Genomic DNA, 19,943 nt, shown 5'->3' with positions numbered 1-19,943 from the left:
TGCTAACCGAGTGTATTCCACATAATCGAAAAATTTGTTGCTTGGTTGTGAGGCAATTCCTGCATGAGTTGCAGCTGTCTAGCACATGCAGCCGCAGGGACTTGAACGCATTTTTTGAGCATGGCGAATTCCCTCGGTTAGCACCCGAGCATGCTCAGATATTGCCTTATCTAAAAACGTTCATTCATCACCAATTCTTAAAAATCTATATTGTGCTATTCCGGTGTTGTTCTTGCTGGAAATGTATGAATTGATTGACACCTATGTATTACCCTTTCTCGTTATCTACAGGACAATTCTCTGTATTTCTTTTCTGCATCAAATTATTTATCAATTTCCCGGATGTACAATTTAGGAATGCATGTATATAGTATAGTATATAGGAATGTATACAGTATACTTTGAAATAAGAATTACAATCTACTTACTAAAAACCATACTAAGTTTTCCAGTTTATTCCTGCAGAGAACTAAGGGCTCTAGTCATCGAGATGGTCCTGGCCACAGATATGTCTTGTCACTTCCAACAAGTGAAAACCATGAAAACTGGCCTGCAGACGATGGAAAAGTGAGTCTACAAACAGTTAAAGCTTCCGGTGGATGATCAGCTTAAAGGCTCCTTCTCACTTGCGTGAAATACGTCCGAGTCTCGCAGGTTAAAACCCGGCTCTGCCGCCAGCACTCCAGAGCGGAGCGTGCGTCGCACAGCAATACATGGAGCTGCACGCTCTGCTCCCAAGTGCCGGCGCCAGAGCTGGGTGTTACCATACTCGGACGTATTTCACGAAAATGAGAAGGAGCCCTTAGGGAGTATTATGATTTCAGCAAATATAGGCTTTTATTTTAATAGGGAAAATTTGCTAAAAATTTTTTATATCTATTGGGGGGATGTATCAAGTCGTTTTCCATATGTTTTATTACTGCAGAAAGTGTCAAAAATATTGTGCTCTGTGTCTGCTACAAAATTTGTAACTTTGCTATTTTACGATTTTCCATAACTATTTTTAAGGCTGTGCGCACACAATGATTTTTTTGGTGAGTTTTGACAATGTGCGTATTTTCGCAGTTTAAAAAAAAACAGGATCTTGGTCTACGTTCCCACTTCGTTACACTGAGCTTTTGGTGAGTTTTTCACGCTGCAAAATTTCTGCACCATTTTTTCACCTATTACGGAATTTAAATGAAGTTACTTATGGTTTTTCATTGCATTTTTTATGGCTTTTTTTAACATCATTTGTGTTGCGTTTTTGACAGTGCGTTTTTATCTCTTGTTGGTATGTCAAGCTGCAAATAAAGCTACTTTGATTTTGATGCTTCCTGGTATTTGGCTTTGACAAAACTTTATTGCTATACCTAGGCGCGGAATAAAAGTAATTTTGATGCATTTCCACTCATTAAAAAAGCGTGTGTTTTTTACCTGCAGATTTTCCGCATCTAATGCAAGTTTATGGGGAAAATCCACACAGAAAACTCAGTGTACCCACAAGAGAAATTGGCATGTTGTGGAATTGAAACACGCACTGCAGGTCAGTGTACACTGAGTAAACAGTGGGTATCAGATTGCTATAAATCCCAACCATTTAGCTAGAACTGTAAGGCCTCTTTCACACGTCAGTGTCTCCGGTACGTGTAGTGACAGTTTTCTCACGTACCGGAGACACTGACACACGTAGACCCATTCAAATGAATGGGTCTATGCACATGTCTCCGTGTTTTCACGGACCGTGTGTCCGTGTTGAAAATACGGAGACATGTCCGTTTTTCCTTGGCAGCACGGTCCGCAAAGCGTCCCGCACACGGGCACACGGAGAACAGTGTGCACGCTCCTCCGTGTGCACGTACGGCCTGCAGGAGAGACAGCGCTACAGTAAGCGCTGTCCCCCCCGCGTGTGGTGCTGAAGCCGGTATTCATCCCTTCTTCCCAGCAGCGTTCACTGGAGAGAAGGAATGAAAAATCTTTTTTTTTTCTTTTCCCTTAAAAATAAAGTTTGTGCGTCCCCTCCCGCATCCCATCCCCTGTGCGCCCCCCCGCTTGCCAGGAAATACTCACTGACACCCGGCTCCAGCGATGTCTCCTCTCAGCGGCTGCAGCCTGTGCTGTGTGAGCGGTCACGTGGTCCTGCTCATTACAGTGAGGAATATGCGCAAGATTTTTCATTCCTTCTCTCCAGCAAACGCTGCTGGGAAGAAGGGATGAATACCGGCTTCAGCACCGCACGCAGAGGACAGCGCTTAACTGTAGCGCTGTCTCCTGCACGGTCCGTGTGGTCCTCAGTCGGCACACAGGCGGCACACGGCTGCCGCACCTGTGCCACACTGATGTACTACGTAAGCACACGGACACACGGACACGGATAATTTCGGTACCGATTTCTCCGGTACCGGAATCATCTGGACGTGTGAAAGAGGCCTAAGACACAGCAAATATGTGCAGCGTCAAAACCGCACCAAAAGCTCATCGTGGGAACATAGCCTAACAGTTGTTCCAGAAAAGTGGTTGGGATGTATAGAAATCTCATGCCCAATGTTTACTCAGCGTAAACTAACCTGTGGTGCGTGTTTCAAATCTGCAACATGTCAATTTCTCTTACGATTACGCTGAGTTTTATGTACAGATTTCTTCCCATAGAATTGTATTAGATGCAAAAAATCTGAAGGTAACAAATGCACATGCATCTTTGTTTCCATGGCAGAAATGTATCAAAGCCGCATGTAATCTGCATATCACTATATTAATAAAGTTTTGTAATCAAATACCAGGAAGTATCACTAACCAAGCAGATTTGGTTAAAACATGACATACAAAAAGAGACAAAAACACAATAAAGACACATGTAAAATAGAGCGCTCAAGAAAACGCCATGAAAAAATGCAAATAACCTAATTTATCTAATGGGTGCAGAAAACCTGCAACATCAGAAACTCATAGCCTAATGAGCACCTATCACCAATCTGAGGCTACCCTTTTTATGTAAAGTGTGAGTAGCCCCAGAAGGGTGATGCTACTAAATCAGAACGGTAGCATCAGTAGAGGTGTTACCATTTTGTAACAATTTAGGAAAGTACACTGCAGTGCTGGGTTAATGGAAAGAGTGAGATCTTTAACATCGAGTTTGGCTGTGAAAGGTTGGGGTATTTTACTTTGCCAGAATCCCACAAGCCGGATATTCGAGCCTGACTTTAATAGAAAGTTGGACCTCTGGGCACTTTTGACACTACCTTCTATTTAGTAAAATCACCTGACTGGGGCTGCCAACTCTTCTATTAAATTAAAATGGTACAGGGCTGTGACAAACAATCAAACTAGTTGAGTTGGACCCTCACTTATCTGATTTCCATGGCTTTTTCTAAGGCTAGGGTCACACAACAGTATTTTCTTTCATCCGAGGAAATCTATGTGATTATGCTAATCACACTCTGATCAGAGTTTTTTCAGAGTGTGATCATAGGGTGATCTGATTTTCTTGAATGTGGAGAAGATGGAAAAAAAAGTCTCCATCTTCTCCATTGTTAGTCCAGAAAATTCCAGTGTCATCCGAGTGGGGTCCTATTTGTTTTATGGACTCTTTAACTTACAGAGCCGAGTACGATCCAATTTACAGATGCAAGTTGTGCTTGCTGCGATTTTACTCAGACAGCTTAAATCGGATATGTGCATTATCCCATATACAGTAATAACATTGGTCCAAGTGCGATACAATGTTTTTTCGCATCACACTCGGACCGAAAATACAGTCGTTTTCATGAGCTTCAAAGATGAATTAATAGCTTGGTAGCCTCTAATTACACTTTGTTTTATATAAGATTTTTTGGGTTAAGTTTAAATTTTCATAGTCACATTGAAACACACTGAAATGTCTGTTCTGAATTTCATCTCTGTTCATTAATTATGTTCAAAGTTCAGAAGGTGTTAAAATATTTATTTAACTTCACAGTGAAAATTAATATTCCATGTTTTTTTCAGGTTTGATATAAAAATAAAACATTCGGTCTTGTAAAAATCCATATACAGTCATTGCCCAAAGTATTGACACCCCTGCAATTCTGTCAGATTATACTCATTTTCTTCCTGAAAATGATTGCAAACGGAAATTATTTGGTATTATTATCTTCATTTAATTTGTCTTAAATGAAAAAACACAAAAAGAATTGTCCTAAAGCCAAATTGGATATAATTCCACACCAAACATAAAAAAGGGGGTGGTCAAAAGTATTGGCACTGTTCGAAAAATCATGTGATGCTTCTCTAATTTGTGTAATTAACAGCACCTGTAACTTACCTGTGGCAGCTAACAGGTGTTGGCAATAACTAAATCACACTTGCAGCCAGTTGACATGGATTAAAGTTGACTCAACCTCTGTCCTGTGTCCTTGTGTGTACCACATTGAGCATGGAGAAAAGAAAGAAGACCAAAGAACTGTCTGAGGACAGGAGAAACCAAATTGTGAGGAAGCATGAGCAATCTCAAGGCTACAAGTCCATCTATAAAGATCTGAATGTTCCTGTGTCTACCGTGCGCAGTGTCATCAAGAAGTTTAAAGCCCATGGCACTGTGGCTAACCTCCCTATATGTGGGCGGAAAAGAAAAATTGACAAGAGATTTCAATGCAAGTGCGGATGTTGGATAAAGAACCTTGACTAACATCCAAACAAGTTCAAGCTGCCCTGCAGTCCGAGGGTACAACAGTGTCAACCCGTACCATCCGTCGGCATCTGAATAAAAAGGGACTGTATGGTAAGAGACCCAGGAAGACCCCACTTCTTACCCCGAGACATAAAAAAGCCAGGCTGGATTTTGCCAAAACTTACCTGAAAAAGACTAAAACATTTTGGAAGAATGTTCTCTGGTCAGATAAGACAAAAGTAGAGCTTTTTGGGCAAAGGCATCAACATAGAGTTTACAGGAGAAAAAAAGAGGCATTCAAAGAAAAGAACACGGTCCCTACAGTCAAACATGGCGGAGGTTCCCTGATGTTTTGGGGTCGCTTTGCTGCCTCTGGCACTGGACTGCTTGACTATGTGCATGGCATTATGAAGTCTGAAGACTACCAACAAATTTTGTAGCATAATGTAGGGCCCAGTGTGAGAAATCTGGGTCTCCCTCAGAGGTCATGGGTCTTCCAGCAGGACAATGACCCAAAACACACTTCATAAAGCACTAGAAAATGGTTTGAGAGAAAGCACTGGAGACTTCTAAGGTGGCCAGCAATGAGTCCAGACCTGAATCCCATAGAACACCTGTGGAGATATCTAAAAATGGCAGTTCGGAGAAGGCACCCTTCAAATATCAGGGACCTGGAGCAGTTTGCCAAAGAAGAATGGTCTCAAATTCCAGCAGAGCATTGTAAGAAACGCATTGATGGTTACCGGAAGCGGTTGGTCGCAGTTATTTTGGCTATAGGTTGTGCAACCAAGTATTAGGCTGAGGGTGCCAATACTTTTGTCTGGCCCATTTTTGGAGTTTTGTGTGAAATGATCAATGTTTTGCTTTTTGCTTCATTCTCTTTTGTGTTTTTTTCATTTAAGACAAATTAAATGAAGATAATAATACCAAATATTTTGTGTTTGCAATCATTTTCAGGAAGAAAATGAGTATTATCTGACAGAATTGCAGGGGTGTCAATACTTTTGGCCATGACTGTAACTCCAGACAAGAGAGTGGAACTGTTGTAGCTTTACCTCAATCCATAGTATATTACTGTCGGGGTGCGCTTCTATGTAGCTGAACCCACTTCATATTTTCAAGTACCAGCTGTTATTCAGTCAGCATCTGCCTATAAGAACAGCTAGCTCCGTCAGATAGTGTTTTAACCATTAAGATGCTGCTATCACTCACTGACAGTAACATTTATATAGTTGGGTCACAGGCATACTGGCATCCTTCACCCCTCCACAAAGTTATCATGCTTTGCATTGAGATTGCTTTGGCATAGATGCTTATGCAAGACTCTTAATGCTGCCCAGGGCTGGTTTAAGACAAAGTGGGGCCCTGGGCAAAAGTTTAAAGTGGGGCCCCAAATGCTCACATATTGCACCATCACACAGAAACATTTCGGTTGTATTTACAGGTGCTGAGTTCAGGTCACTAAACGAGCGTGATCAACAATATTGAAGTGGTTCGATGCTTGTTTCCCGACCTCTTTACACCAGCTGAGGAAGAATGATGGGGACAGATAGTCCTTGATACAGTATAATGCAGGTCCTATATGGTACATGTAGTATAATCCACTCCTCATAGTCCTTGATAGAGTATAATGCAGCCCCCTCAGAGTATAATGTAGACCCCCTCAGAGTATACTGCAGCCCCCTTATTGAGTATACTGTAGTCCCCTCATAGAGTATACTCCAGCCCCCCCTCATAGAGTATACTGCAGCTCCCCTCATAGAGTATACTGCAGCCCCCTCATAGAGTATAATGCAGCCCCCTTCATATAGTATAATGCAGCCCCACACACACACACAGTATGATGTAGCCCCCTCATTATAGAGTATAAGTCCCTCATAGATCAGAATGCAGCCCCCTCAGAGTATAATGCAGCCCCACACACATACAGTATAATGCAGCCCCCTCAGTGTATAATGCCCCCCCACACACAGTATAATTCTGCCCCCACACAGCATAATTTAGCCTCTCACACAGTATAATTTAGCCCCCCCACAAACATACACTGTATAGTGCAGCCCCCACACAGTATAATGCAAAGTTGTACTATACACTGTATTGTTACTACAGTATTGTAGTCTATAGTACACAGTTTCAACTTCCCTAGGGGAACTAAAAAGTAAGGTAAAAACTAATTTTAAAGAAATAATAAAATGTAAAAGTTTTGATCACCCCCCTTTTCCAAAATCAAAAAGAAAGAACAAAATATACATATTGGGTATTCTGTGTCCGTAAAATTAAAATGTATATTTAATTACCGTATCCAAATACGGAAAACTAGGATTGCCGTTTTTGTTACATCCTTGTTCCCAAAAATGCAATTAAAATGATAGAACGTTATAATTATACCAAAAGTTCATCAATAAAATGGCATATCGCCACACAAAAAATACAAGTGTTGGTAGGCTGAGTGCACTCCTTGATTTTATATGTTGTGATGCTTCTTATTATTTATTTGCAGTGTTGACAAAGCAAAGGCTCTCTCCCTACTACTTCATGCAGCTGATATAAGCCACCCCACCAAGCAGTGGAAAGTGCATGCACGGTGGACCAAAGCCCTAATGGAGGAGTTCTTCAGACAGGTAAAAGTAACCGCAGCATAGTAGTAAAAGTATATTCACTTATGCTTCCTGTAAATTAAGTTTTCTCAATTTTGGGGGGATTCTGCTGTGCCAAATTTCCTTTACTGCCCAATTTTCACATTTCATATTTTTCTCTTTTTTACTTGTAAACTAAAACAAAACAGGATTAAAAAGGGCAGTGGTGCACAATCTGCATCCTGTGATGCCATTTTGTGTGGCCCTCAACCATATGAGCAGAAAAATGCTTGACTGACAGGTTATCTATATGTGGGCAGACACATACAAAAGATTAGTGGCAAGACACTAAGAAGCAGGGACTGGCAAGTACTAATGGTGGCCTGTGCGTACATACCTGGATGGTTCATACAGTGGGGCAAAAAAGTATTTAGTCAGTCAGAAATAGTGCAAGTTCCACCACTTAAAAAGATGAGAGGCGTCTGTAATTTACATCATAGGTAGACCTCAACTATGGGAGACAAACTGAGAAAAAAAAATCCAGAAAATCACATTGTCTGTTTTTTTATCATTTTTTTTGCATATTATGGTGGAAAATAAGTATTTGGTCAGAAACAAACAATCAAGATTTCTGGCTCTCACAGACCTGTAACTTCTTCTTTAAGAGTCTCCTCTTTCCTCCACTCATTACCTGTAGTAATGGCACCTGTTTAAACTTGTTATCAGTATAAAAAGACACCTGTGCACACCCTCAAACAGTCTGACTCCAAACTCCACTATGGTGAAGACCAAAGAGCTGTCAAAGGACACCAGAAACAAAATTGTAGCCCTGCACCAGGCTGGGAAGACTGAATCTGCAATAGCCAACCAGCTTGGAGTGAAGAAATCAACAGTGGGAGCAATAATTAGAAAATGGAAGACATACAAGACCACTGATAATCTCCCTCGATCTGGGGCTCCACGCAAAATCCCACCCCGTGGGGTCTGAATGATCACAAGAACGGTGAGCAAAAATCCCAGAACCACGCGGGGTGACCTAGTGAATGAACTGCAGAGAGCTGGGACCAATGTAACAAGGCCTACCATAAGTAACACACTACGCCACCGTGGACTCAGATCCTGCAGTGCCAGACGTGTCCCACTGCTTAAGCCAGTACATGTCCGGGCCCGTCTGAAGTTTGCTAGAGAGCATTTGGATGATCCAGAGGAGTTTTGGGAGAATGTCCTATGGTCTGATGAAACCAAACTGCAACTGTTTGGTAGAAACACAACTTGTCGTTTTTGGAGGAAAAACAATACTGAGTTGCATCCATCAAACACCATACCTACTGTAAAGCATGGTGGTGGAAACATCATGCTTTGGGGCTGTTTCTCTGCAAAGGGGCCAGGACGACTGATCCGGGTACATGAAAGAATGAATGGGGCCATGTATCGTGAGATTTTGAGTGCAAACCTCCTTCCATCAGCAAGGGCATTGAAGATGAAACGTGGCTGGGTCTTTCAACATGACAATGATCCAAAGCACACCGCCAGGGCAACGAAGGAGTGGCTTCGTAAGAAGCATTTCAAGGTCCTGGAGTGGCCTAGCCAGTCTCCAGATCTCAACCCTATAGAAAACCTTTGGAGGGAGTTGAAAGTCCGTGTTGCCAAGCAAAAAGCCAAAAACATCACTGCTCTAGAGGAGATCTGCATGGAGGAATGGGCCAACATACCAATAACAGTGTGTGGCAACCTTGTGAAGACTTACAGAAAACGTTTGACCTCTGTCATTGCCAACAAAGGATATATTACAAAGTATTGAGATGAAATTTTGTTTCTGACCAAATACTTATTTTCCACCATAATATGCAAATAAAATGTTTAAAAAAAACAGACAATGTGATTTTCTGGATTTTTTTTTCTCAGTTTGTCTCCCATAGTTGAGGTCTACCTATGATGTAAATTACAGACGCCTCTCATCTTTTTAAGTGGTGGAACTTGCACTATTGCTGACTGACTAAATACTTTTTTGCCCCACTGTACATCAGGAGAATGGGGTCTCAACCCTCTTGGCACTCCAGAAAGGAGTATGTGAGTTAGGCAGGTGGCCATGTCTGTGCTAGCTCCACTGTAGTTTATGGGAGTTGTGAATCATTAAGCAGTAAGCAAAAAACCCACTATCTATTGGTGAACGATGTGCATGAACGACCTCTTATTTATATACCGTATATACTTATCTTTTTTTTTTAATTTAGAAGAGGATTTTACTGAAAATCTACATAAAAATGCTTCAAATAGTCTTTGAATAAACTTTCTAAGCGTTCAAAGCAGCGTGATATAAACAGTATTGCGGGCACTAAAAGAGCTTTTACAATTTAATTCAGCTGGAGACTTATTCAAAGAGAGTTTGACTCAGTTTTTGATGTGGATTTTAGAGCAGAATCTATTTCTAAATCTTTGTAAAAAACAACCTGTTCGTAAACGTACCATGAGGCTGCATTCCCACAATGAGTACCTGGTGAGTTTTTAATGTTGCAGATTTTCTGTAACATTTCTGCACCTATTAGGATAAATTAGGTTACTTGTGTTTTTTCATTACATTTTGGAGTGTGGTTTTTTAACTTGCGTTTGTATTGAGTTTTTGACGCTGCTGTTTTTGTCTCTGTTTGGTATGTCATTATTTAAATAAAGCTGCTTTGTTTTTGAAGCTTCCTAGAATTTGACTTGACAAAACTTTATTGACACAGTCAAGGGCTGATTTCATGCGTCTTTTACGTTCTGATTTTCAGCATCTAATGCAATTCTATGAGAAAAATATGTACAGTACAGACCAAAAGTTTGGACACACCTTCTCATTTAAAGATTTTTCTGTATTTTCATGACTATGAAAATTGTACATTCACACTGAAGGCATAAAAACTATGAATTAACACATGTGGAGTTGGAACTCCCCCAGACGCAGGGCCGCGGGTTACTCGGTACCGGCTCCAGTCGCGGCACGAGGGGCAATATCAGCGATGATGGATCCTCCGCAGGCGCCACCGGGTGCGAGGACTTGGTCTCCACCTGCAGCTGTAGGAGTTGGTCGATCAGCTCTTCCATTCCAAGCTGCAGGGACTTAGAATCAGCAGCGGAGGCTTTGCCACGATGCTCCTCCGGGTAGCTGGGGGAGTCTCCGGCTTCGACCCCACACTCCGGCTCCGGGTGACTTATCATGGCGTACTCCACGTGACTGCTGTCCTCTTTATCCTGTTCCCGCTCTCTTCTTCGTGGGCGGTTTCCTTTCTTTTGTCCCCGCCCACCATTGAAGATCAGAAGGCGGATCTCGGCCTCTGACGGACACGTCCTCAAGGTACAGAAATATTTAGACTGGGCGGCCATAGTTTTTTGCGCTTCTCAGTTCTTTCACGCCCACAACTTCCACGCCTTTCTTCTCCTGCGCTCCTCGTGGCGCTACAATGGCGGCAGTTTTGGCGGGAATCTTTGCAGCAATCAGTAATGCACAGTCTTTGCAATAAATCACAGTTCAAGCACAATTCCAACACAGTTCCAAGGCACACATGACCCAATTCTTCAGGCTTAAGTACGATCCTGTTTGTGACGCCAAGTTGGAGCGCCCCCAGACGCAGGGCCGCGGGTTACTCAGTACCGGTCCTCCCTGTCTCAGTTCTAGGGTTGTCACGGTGGCTGGACCTGGTCCGTGACCCTGCTAAGGGGCGTCCAATAAAAGGGGTGATGAAAGTCGGCTAAAGTTTCGTGACGCCACCTGTGGTATTCGGTCAGGTCGACCGACGCTGCTTGGGGTCCACTGGGGTGATGTGATGACAGCTAGATGGTATACCTTCCCACAGGTGAAGTTTATCCCCAGGGCTTCCCAGTGATGTAGGTGGCGATGGTGTGAGGTGCAGTCAATAACGAGGACACAGGGTTGCAGTCAATTTACTTTTTACTGAAGACTTCGGGATCCGCAATCCAGGGCTGAGACCGGCCGGTCCGAAGGCACATCCAGAGTTCCCTTTGCAGGTGGAAATCAGTGCCTACCACTAGCGCCTGTGTGTTGTAGTTCTTCCCTGCTGAGCATTCGGGATAGTCCTCACAACTTCTGTTCTCGTTCTTTCTCTTTCTCTCTCTCTCCGTCCCCCAAGTTTATATGGATAGGACGCACCCGTTTGACGGGAAGACTCGGAGCTATTCTGAGACCCTAGAGACGCCCCTCTCCACGCTTGCCCCCTATGTCTGCTTAGGTGATGTATGGTAGACAGCCAACCTATAATTAACTGTCCTGCGGCATTTGAAGTAAGGCATAGAGTCAGTTACTTCCTCGGTGTTCCGGTCACTGGCTACGCGCCTCAGTAGGAAGTTGCCGTTCTCGGGGCACGACTCCTACTGGCTCTCCTTTGTGCTTGATCTCGTTTCTCACTTTCCACAATATCCTTCTCTTCATGTCCTTTCTTAGGATACTGCCGCAAGGTAGTGCAGGCGCGGTTCCGTTGCTTTCTATTCGTTCTGCTAGGCCCCTGTCAGGAACCCACCCCTGACAGGTCCTCCCTGGACTCTCCCAGGCTACGTTCTGTTCTAACTTCCTATCCGACCCCTAGTTTTACCAGTGTGAGGAGTGGCCTAATACATAGTGCCTTTTGCTCCCCCTAGTGGCCAGAGTGTGAAGTGTAATGTGTGCTTGTGTACCTGGTCAGGTGAACTCCTTTAGTGCAATCAGACATAACATCACCCTCCTTAGCGGCAGAGCGACATTACTGCAACAACCAGGTCTCTGGGGCGCTGCAGAAATATATACAAACAAAAAAGTGTGAAACAGCTGAAAATATGTCTTATATTCTAGGTTCTTCAAAGTAGCCACCATTTGCTTTGATGACTGCCTTGCATACTCTTGGCATTCTCTTGATGAGCTTCAAAAGGTAGTCACCGGAAATGGTCTTCCAACAATCTTGAAGGAGTTCCCAGAGATGCTTAGCACTTGTTGGCCCTTTTGCCTTCACTCTGCGGTCCAGCTCACCCCAAATCATCTCGATTGGGTTCAGGTCTGGTGACTGTGGAGGCCAGGTCATATGGCGTAGCACCCCATCACTCTCCTTCTTGGTCAGATAGCCCTTACACAGCCTGAAGATGTGTTTGGGGTCATTGTCCTGTTGAAAAATAAATGATGGTCTAACTAAACGCAAATCGGATGGAATAGCATGCCGCTGCAAGATGCTGTGGTAGCCATGCTGGTTCAGTATGCCTTCAATTTTGAATAAATCCCCAACAGTGTCACCAGCAAGCACCCCCACACCATCACACTTCCTCCATGCTTCACGGTGGGAACCAGGCATGTAGAGTCTATCCGTTCACCTTTTCTGCATCGCACAAAGACACTGTGTTTGGAACCAAAGATCTTAAATTTGGACTCATCAGACCAAAGCACAGATTTCCACTGGTCTATTGTCCATTCCTTGTGTTCTTTAGCCCAAACAAGTCTCTTCTGCTTCTTGCCTGTCCTTAGCAGTGGTTTCCTAGCATCTATTTTACCATGAAGGCCTGCTGCACAAAGTCTCCTCTTAACAGTTGTTGCAGAGATGTGTCTGCTGCTAGAACTCTGTGTGGCATTGACCTGGCCTCTAATCTGAGTTGCTGTTAACCTGTGATCTCTGAGGCTGGTGACTCGGATAAACTTATCCTCAGAAGCAGAGGTGACTCTTGGTTCCTTTCCTGGGGCGGTCATCATGTGAGCCAGTTTCTTTGTAGCGCTTGATGGTTTTTTGCAACTGCACTTGGGGAGACTTTCAAAGTTTTCCCAATTTTTCAGACTGACTGACCTTCATTCCTTAAAGTAATGATGGCCACTCGTTTTTCGTTACTTAGCTGCTTTTTTCTTGCCATAATACAAATTCTAACAGTCTATTCAGTAGGACTATCAACTGTGTATCCACCAGACTTCTGCTCAACACAACTGATGGTCCCAACACCATTTATAAGGCAAGAAATCCCACTTATTAAACCTGACAGAGCACACCTGTGAAGTGAAAACCATTTCCGGTGACTACTTCTTGAAGCTCATCAAGAGAATGCCAAGAGTGTGCAAAGCAGTAATCAAAGCAAAAGGTGGCTACTTTGAAGAACCGAGAATATAAGACATATTTTCAGTTGTTTCACACTTTTTTGTTAAGTATATAATTCCACATGTGTTAATTCATAGTTTTGATGCCTTCAGTGTGAATGTACAATTTTCATAGTCATGAAAATACAGAAATATCTTTAAATGAGAAGGTGTGTCCAAACTTTTGGACTGTACTGTACATAAAACTCAGCATATGTGCAAGAGAAATTTGACATGTTGTGGATTTGAAGAAAGTAACGCAGGTTAATTTACGCTATTTTAAAAAAAAAGCACAGTGGGCATGAGATTTCTATGAATCCGATAGATTTTGGTGGACCTGTAAGATAACAACCTATTAACATAAATAAATCTGTGTGTACAGATATAATAAATAAATGCTGAAAGTGAACACAGATGGCTGGCACCGTTGTGCTTATTCCAGGACTGCAACTCAGCACCAACTCAGGGATCTCGAGTGCCACACTTTAGAAAAAGACAAGGCAATATTGACGCCTACAAAATCAAGAAGAGAGTGGCACTCACTGTCCCATAAAATGTACTTTTATTTGGATCCACATAAAACAGAGGCATAAAAACTCTCACGCTGCCAGCAGGGATCTCACCAAGGTCACCGCAGTTCAGCCCGGCTGGGAACGGAGCCTCAGTGATCAGACGTAACCTCAATGATGTCACCACCGGTCACATCAGCAGTTCAGTCACCAGGGATTGTCAGCCTGGACGGTCGCATCTTGGCACCGTCCAGGTTGAAAACTGTTTATCCAAGACATGGATTATGGCATGGGACAGAATAACAGAGAGGTATGGTATATTGTTGTTTTTTTATTTTAGTTTTAGTTCAGGAGATCGAGGGCTTCGGTGGAATTACACAAGGTCGTAAGTCTGGTTTAATTAAGATTATTAAAGGAGTCCGTGTCTTTTTTTCAATTAAAGGACTATTTCTGGATGTCTGTGTTTTCTTACAATGTGACTATGGGGTTAGTAATGGGTAGGTGTCTTATAGACGCTTCTCCATTACTAAGCCGTGGCCTTGATGTCACTTGACAATACAAAGGTGACATCAACCCCAAAAATATTAACCCCACTTGCCACTGCTACAGGTGGTGGGAAGAGCCAGGCAAATCGCCAGAATTGGTGCATCTAATAGATGTGCCCTTTCTGGGCAGCTGCGGGCTGCTATTTTTAGGCTGGGAGGGGCCAATATCCATGGCCCCATACCAGCCCCAAGCTGTGAGCTTTGGCAAAGCTAGTTGTCAAAAATGAGGGGATCCCACGCCGTTTTTTTAATTATTTATTTAAATAATTAAAAAACAGCGTGGGAACCCCTGTATTCTTGATAACTAGCCTTGTTGAAGCTGACAGCTGGTTAGCAAAAATACAGGAGAACCCCCCCCCATTTTTTTTTTAAATTATTTACCGCACAGGAGCAGCAGATTAATACTCCCATCTGCCGCTCCTACTCTCACTGTTATCAGCGGCAGCAGGTGTCAGATGTTGGGATCAGTAGTCCCATCAGCTGACACCAGTGACAGGAGGTAATCTTTATACCTCCGATCATAGCTGAGCGCTAATGCTGTCTTTTGACAGCGTGGGAACCGTGACTCTCTGACCGGTGGGGATGATTTCACCGCTGATTAGAAGCGGTGTTTACCGCGCTGCCATGCACATGACAGTGCGACAAACACTCGAACAGTAACACGGACTTCCTGGTGAAATCCGTGTTCGGTGTCCGTTCCCGAATAGTAGGTGTTCGGGTTCGCCCATCTCTAATAAGGACCTGACTGATAGGCTAGCTTTCTCAGAGGTGCTGATCTCTCTAACTACACCTCTGCTTATACTGTATAATAAGCAGGTGAATTGTCTTTAACCCCTTCATGACCGGGGGATTTTTCGTTTTTCCGTGTTCGTTTTTCGCTCCCCTCCTTCCCAGAGCCATAACTTTTTTATTTTTCCGTCATTTTGGCCATGTGAGGGCTTATTTTTTGCGGGACGAGTTGTACTTTTGAATGACATCATTGGTTTTAGCATGTCGTGTACTAGAAAACGGGAAAAAAATTCCAAGTGCGGTGAAATTGCAAAAAAAGTGCAATCCCACATTGGTTTTTTGCTTGGCTTTTTTGCTAGGTTCACTAAATGCTAAAAATGACCTACCATTATGATTCTCCAGGTCATTACGAGTTCATAGACACCAAACATGACTAGGTTATTTTTTATCTAAAAGGTGAAAAAAAATTCCAAACTTTGCTAAAAAAAAAAAAAAATTGCGCCATTTTCCGATACTCGTAGCGTCTCCATTTTTCATCATCTGGGGTCGGTTGAGGGCTTATTTTTTGCGTGCCGAGATGACGTTTTTAATGATAGCATTTCGGTGCAGATACGTTTTTTTGATCGCCCGTTATTGCATTTTAATGCAATGTCGCGGCGACCAAAAAAACGTAATTCTGGCGTTTCGAATTTTTTTCCTGCTACGCTGTTTAGCGATCAGGTTAATACTTTTTTTTAATTGATAGATCGGGCGATTCTGAGCGCGGCGATACCAAATATGCGTAGATTTGATATTTTTTTTATTGATTTATTTTGATTGGGGCGAAAGGGGGGTGATTTAAACTTTTATGTTTTTTTTATTTTTTTCACAATTTTTTTAAACTTTTTTTTTTTACTTTTGCCATTCTTCAATAGCCTCCATGGGAGGCTATAAGCAGGCACAGCACGATCGGCTCTGCTACATAGCAGCGATCTGCGACCACAGGGTGGCGCTCACAGCGACGGGCAATCAGTAACCATAGAGGTCTCAAGGACCTCTATGGTTACCATTCACAAGCATCGCCGACCCCCGATCATGTGACGGGGGTCGGCGATGACGTCATTTCTGGCCGCCCGGCCGGAAGCGGTAGTTAAATGCCGCTGTCTGCGTTTGACAGCGGCATTTAACTAGTTAATAGGTGCGGGCAGATCGCGATTCTGCCCGCGCCTATTACGGGCACATCTCAGCTGTTTAAAACAGCTGACATGTCCCGGCTTTGGTGCGGGCTCACCGCGGAGCCCTGCATCAAAGCAGGGGAGCCGGCATCGGACGGTATAGTACGTCCGATGCCGGTAAGGGGTTAAACAACAATTCGTATGTAAATTGCTATGAACAGAACTTTGATTTATAACCAAGGCCTGATTTTCTGTTATTCTAATCATTTCCTTTCAACTTATTGTATAACCCTAGAAATAACAATAATGCATCAATTTACTTTATGAGCCTAATAACGCACACATTGTGAGTCGTGCTGTGATTATTACCTGATATTAAATTTCTGATTAAGCATTTTAATTTTGAATTAAAAATATAAATCTGAAAATTTAGCGATTGCCGACTACAAAATGTCTCAATGTCATTACACATCTATCAGTTAACAAGTCAGGAACATACAAGCTGTTCTTTGGTAGCTGCTGTTTCTCCTTTATATGGTTTTTAAGAAATGGAAAGAATTAACAACATTTAATTCATAGTAATGAGCTTTAATTCTAAAAATCCATTCCTTGTTGAATGAGTTGCATTGAGCATGCCATACAAAGTCGTATTGACTTTTTAGGTTTAGAAGACTTTAAAGACTATGAATTTGTAAACACAAAAAAATATACGTTACATTTGATAACATTGTTCCCACCTGGGAATCAGAGATATGTCCAGGCATCTTCCCCCTGCTGTTCCCATTCCATTTGAGAGTTGTTTTGATCCATTTCAACTATTTTTCTGCCCCCCAAACATCCTGGAAAGGGCCACTGGAAATATGCTCGAGTTTCCCATTATGCTCGTTACTTGAGTCGAGCACTCAAGCATTACGAAAAGCTTGTTATGAGTACCAAGAATCTGATCACTACTTATAACATCTAAACAGTGCCAATTGCATGTTCTAGCCTGCATAATAAGGTAAAGGAAACATATGTAGTTAGATGACCTTAGTACATAAAATTTGCTTTAGTTGGATGAAAACTTTGCCATTTCCATCGCGAGAAAAATCAGATCCAATAAAGAGCCCAAGACAACAGATCTTTCATAACAATGTTTGTATTGTGTCATATGACAAAATGTTAAAAAACTTTTTGGCTACACACAGCCTTTTTCAAGCCAAGACATTGTTATGTTGGCCTGTAAAAGGCTGTGCGTGGCAGAAATGTTGCTATTTTTCCATTTATATAACACAATAAAGAAAATGGTTGCGGAATCTCTGTTGCTTTGGATCTTATTTTGCATTTTCATGTATTTATTATGCTTCCTTATATTAAATATCACCATCATTTTAACAGCATTTTGCAATGTCTTCAATAAAAAAGAAGAAATGCCCCTACTTGGGCTTTCCGCCATTACTTTTGAAAAGAAGTTTTTCACATGATCACACATGAGGAGTCGACGCTGTGGGCCTATCCTTTGAGTAGCATTTTTCCTGTAGTGATCGTTAGTAGTGATGACGAGCGAATATACTCGTTACTCGAGATTTCCCTAGCACGCTCGGGTGTCCTCTGAGTATTTTTTAGTGCTCAGAAATTTAGTTTTCATCACCGCAGCTGAATGATTTACATCTGTTAGCCAGCATAAGTACATGTGGGGGTTGCCTGGTTGCTAGGGAACCCCCACATGTAATCAAGCTGCCTAACAGATGTAAATCATTCAGCTGCGGTGATGAAAACTAAATCTCCGAGCACTAAAAAATACCCGGAGGACACCCGAGCGTGCTTGGGAAATCTCGAGTAACGAGTATATTCGCTCATCACTAATCGTTAGCAGTATACCAAAATCTGCATGCAATTGGCAGCAATTTTCACACTAATATTTTTTTCCTAATGTCAGTTGTACTCTTTGCAGATTCCCCTTGTTCCTCTCTCGTCTTATTTTATTACTAGGTATGGTATCATCCCAAGGATGAGTCTGCTGGATCCTATGACTGTTTCTTGTAACAGCCCCTTCAGTTTTGTGCTATACCTTCTATACACAGTCATAATTTTGCATTTGTATCTTGTAGGGTGACAAAGAAGCTGAAATGGGCCTGCCTTTCTCACCACTCTGTGACCGCAAGTCCACATTGGTAGCTCAATCCCAGATAGGTAACTCACCTCCTATTACCGTTCATGTCTGGTTCTTGAGATGACCTGTGAGCACTGGCATGGACCAAAAATGCACTGCACTGCTGAAATAACTGATTTTCTCTATTACAGGATTCATTGACTTTATTGTTGACCCAACATTTTCAGTCTTGACTGATGTGGCTGAGAAAATCGTTCTTCCATTAGTAGAAGAAGGAAGCAAATCCAAACCAGCACCTCCTGTCAATCAGTCCAGGTGTGTGAACCCCAATCACTTAATCAAGAAATGCAAAATTAAATTAAATTACTAATAGGAATTTCCTTTTTAGATAACCCTATGATCTTGGGGTTTCCCTGCCAGGTAATGCACCTGCCAGCTTTAAACTGAGCCCAACCGTCCATTGAATCAGATCATAGATTATTATGAAATTATTGGACAGGAGCTTGGGGGTCACTAGTGGGGAACATACTGTAAATAACTGTTTTGATTGTTTTAAGGTAACGGATATAGAATTTTTTTTTATAGCAGACTCCCAATAAATAGGCTTAATAATGTGACTCTCTCCTACTTATAGCTCGCAATGGAGGCAGCCATCACTGGATGAACAAGCTGAGCTAGGAGACATTAATGCTGACATAAACAGCTTCCGATCAACCTGGACCAAGTATATCCAGGAGAATAAGCAGAAGTGGAAAGAAAGAGCAGCAAGTGGTGAGGAATTTATTACTTACAAAAGGAACTTGATACTATACTTGAAAGGTCAAGTACTTGATTATGTAAAGGTACCTTCACACATAACGATATTGTTAACGATATCGTTGCTTTTTGTGACGTAGCAACGATATCGTTAATGAAATCGTTATGTGTGACAGCGACCAACGATCAGGCCCCTGCTGGGAGATCGTTGGTCGCTGAATAAAGTCCAGAACTTTATTTCGTCGCTGGACTCCTGCTGACATCGCTGGATCGGCGTGTGTGACACCGATCCAGCGATGTCTTCACTGGTAACCAGGGTAAACATCGGGTAACTAAGCGCAGGGCCGCGCTTAGTAACCCGATGTTTACCCTGGTTACCATCCTAAAAGTAAAAAAAAACAAACACTACATACTTACCTACCGCTGTCTGTCCCCGGCGCTGTGCTCTGCACTCCTCCTGTACTGGCTGTGAGCGTCGGTCAGCCGTAAAGCAGAGCGGTGACGTCACCGCTCTGCTTTCCAGCCGCTGTGCTCACAGCCAGTACAGGAGGAGTGCAGAGCACAGCGCTGGAGGACAGACGGCTGTAGGTAAGTATGTAGCGTTTGTTTTTTTTACTTTTAGGATGGTAACCAGGGTAAACATCGGGTTACTAAGCGCGGCCCTGCGCTTAGTTACCCGATGTTTACCCTGGTTACCGGCATCGTTGGTCGCTGGAGAGCTGTCTGTGTGACAGCTCTCCAGCGACCAAACAGCGACGCTGCAGCAATCCGGATCGTTGTCGGTATCGCTGCAGCGTCGCTTAATGTGAAGGGGCCTTAATCCATCTTATACCGCATAGACAGTAGAGATTACTCTCGATGTAAAGGTAACCTGTCAGCAAAACA

General features: G+C 42.8%; 1 protein-coding gene across 7 annotated transcripts in view; it reads left to right on the top strand.

The window, feature by feature from the left end:
* The window catches only part of PDE1B (phosphodiesterase 1B), a 548,753-nt gene that overhangs the window by 518,771 nt on the left and 10,039 nt on the right, over positions 1-19,943 (top strand). For all 7 annotated transcript variants that reach the window (XM_069758705.1, XM_069758701.1, XM_069758702.1 and 4 more), the window contains 5 exons: positions 466-567; positions 7,125-7,245; positions 18,301-18,382; positions 18,494-18,617; positions 18,937-19,073. In XM_069758705.1, coding sequence (XP_069614806.1) covers positions 466-567; positions 7,125-7,245; positions 18,301-18,382; positions 18,494-18,617; positions 18,937-19,073 — 566 coding nt within the window. The remainder of the gene's footprint in view (positions 1-465; positions 568-7,124; positions 7,246-18,300; positions 18,383-18,493; positions 18,618-18,936; positions 19,074-19,943) is intronic.

This window comes from Ranitomeya imitator, chromosome 3 (assembly GCF_032444005.1).
Source record: "Ranitomeya imitator isolate aRanImi1 chromosome 3, aRanImi1.pri, whole genome shotgun sequence".
NCBI classification, from domain to species: domain Eukaryota; kingdom Metazoa; phylum Chordata; class Amphibia; order Anura; family Dendrobatidae; genus Ranitomeya; species Ranitomeya imitator.
The sequence above is the reverse complement of the archived record's forward strand: the minus strand, read 5'-3'. Positions and strand labels throughout refer to the sequence as shown.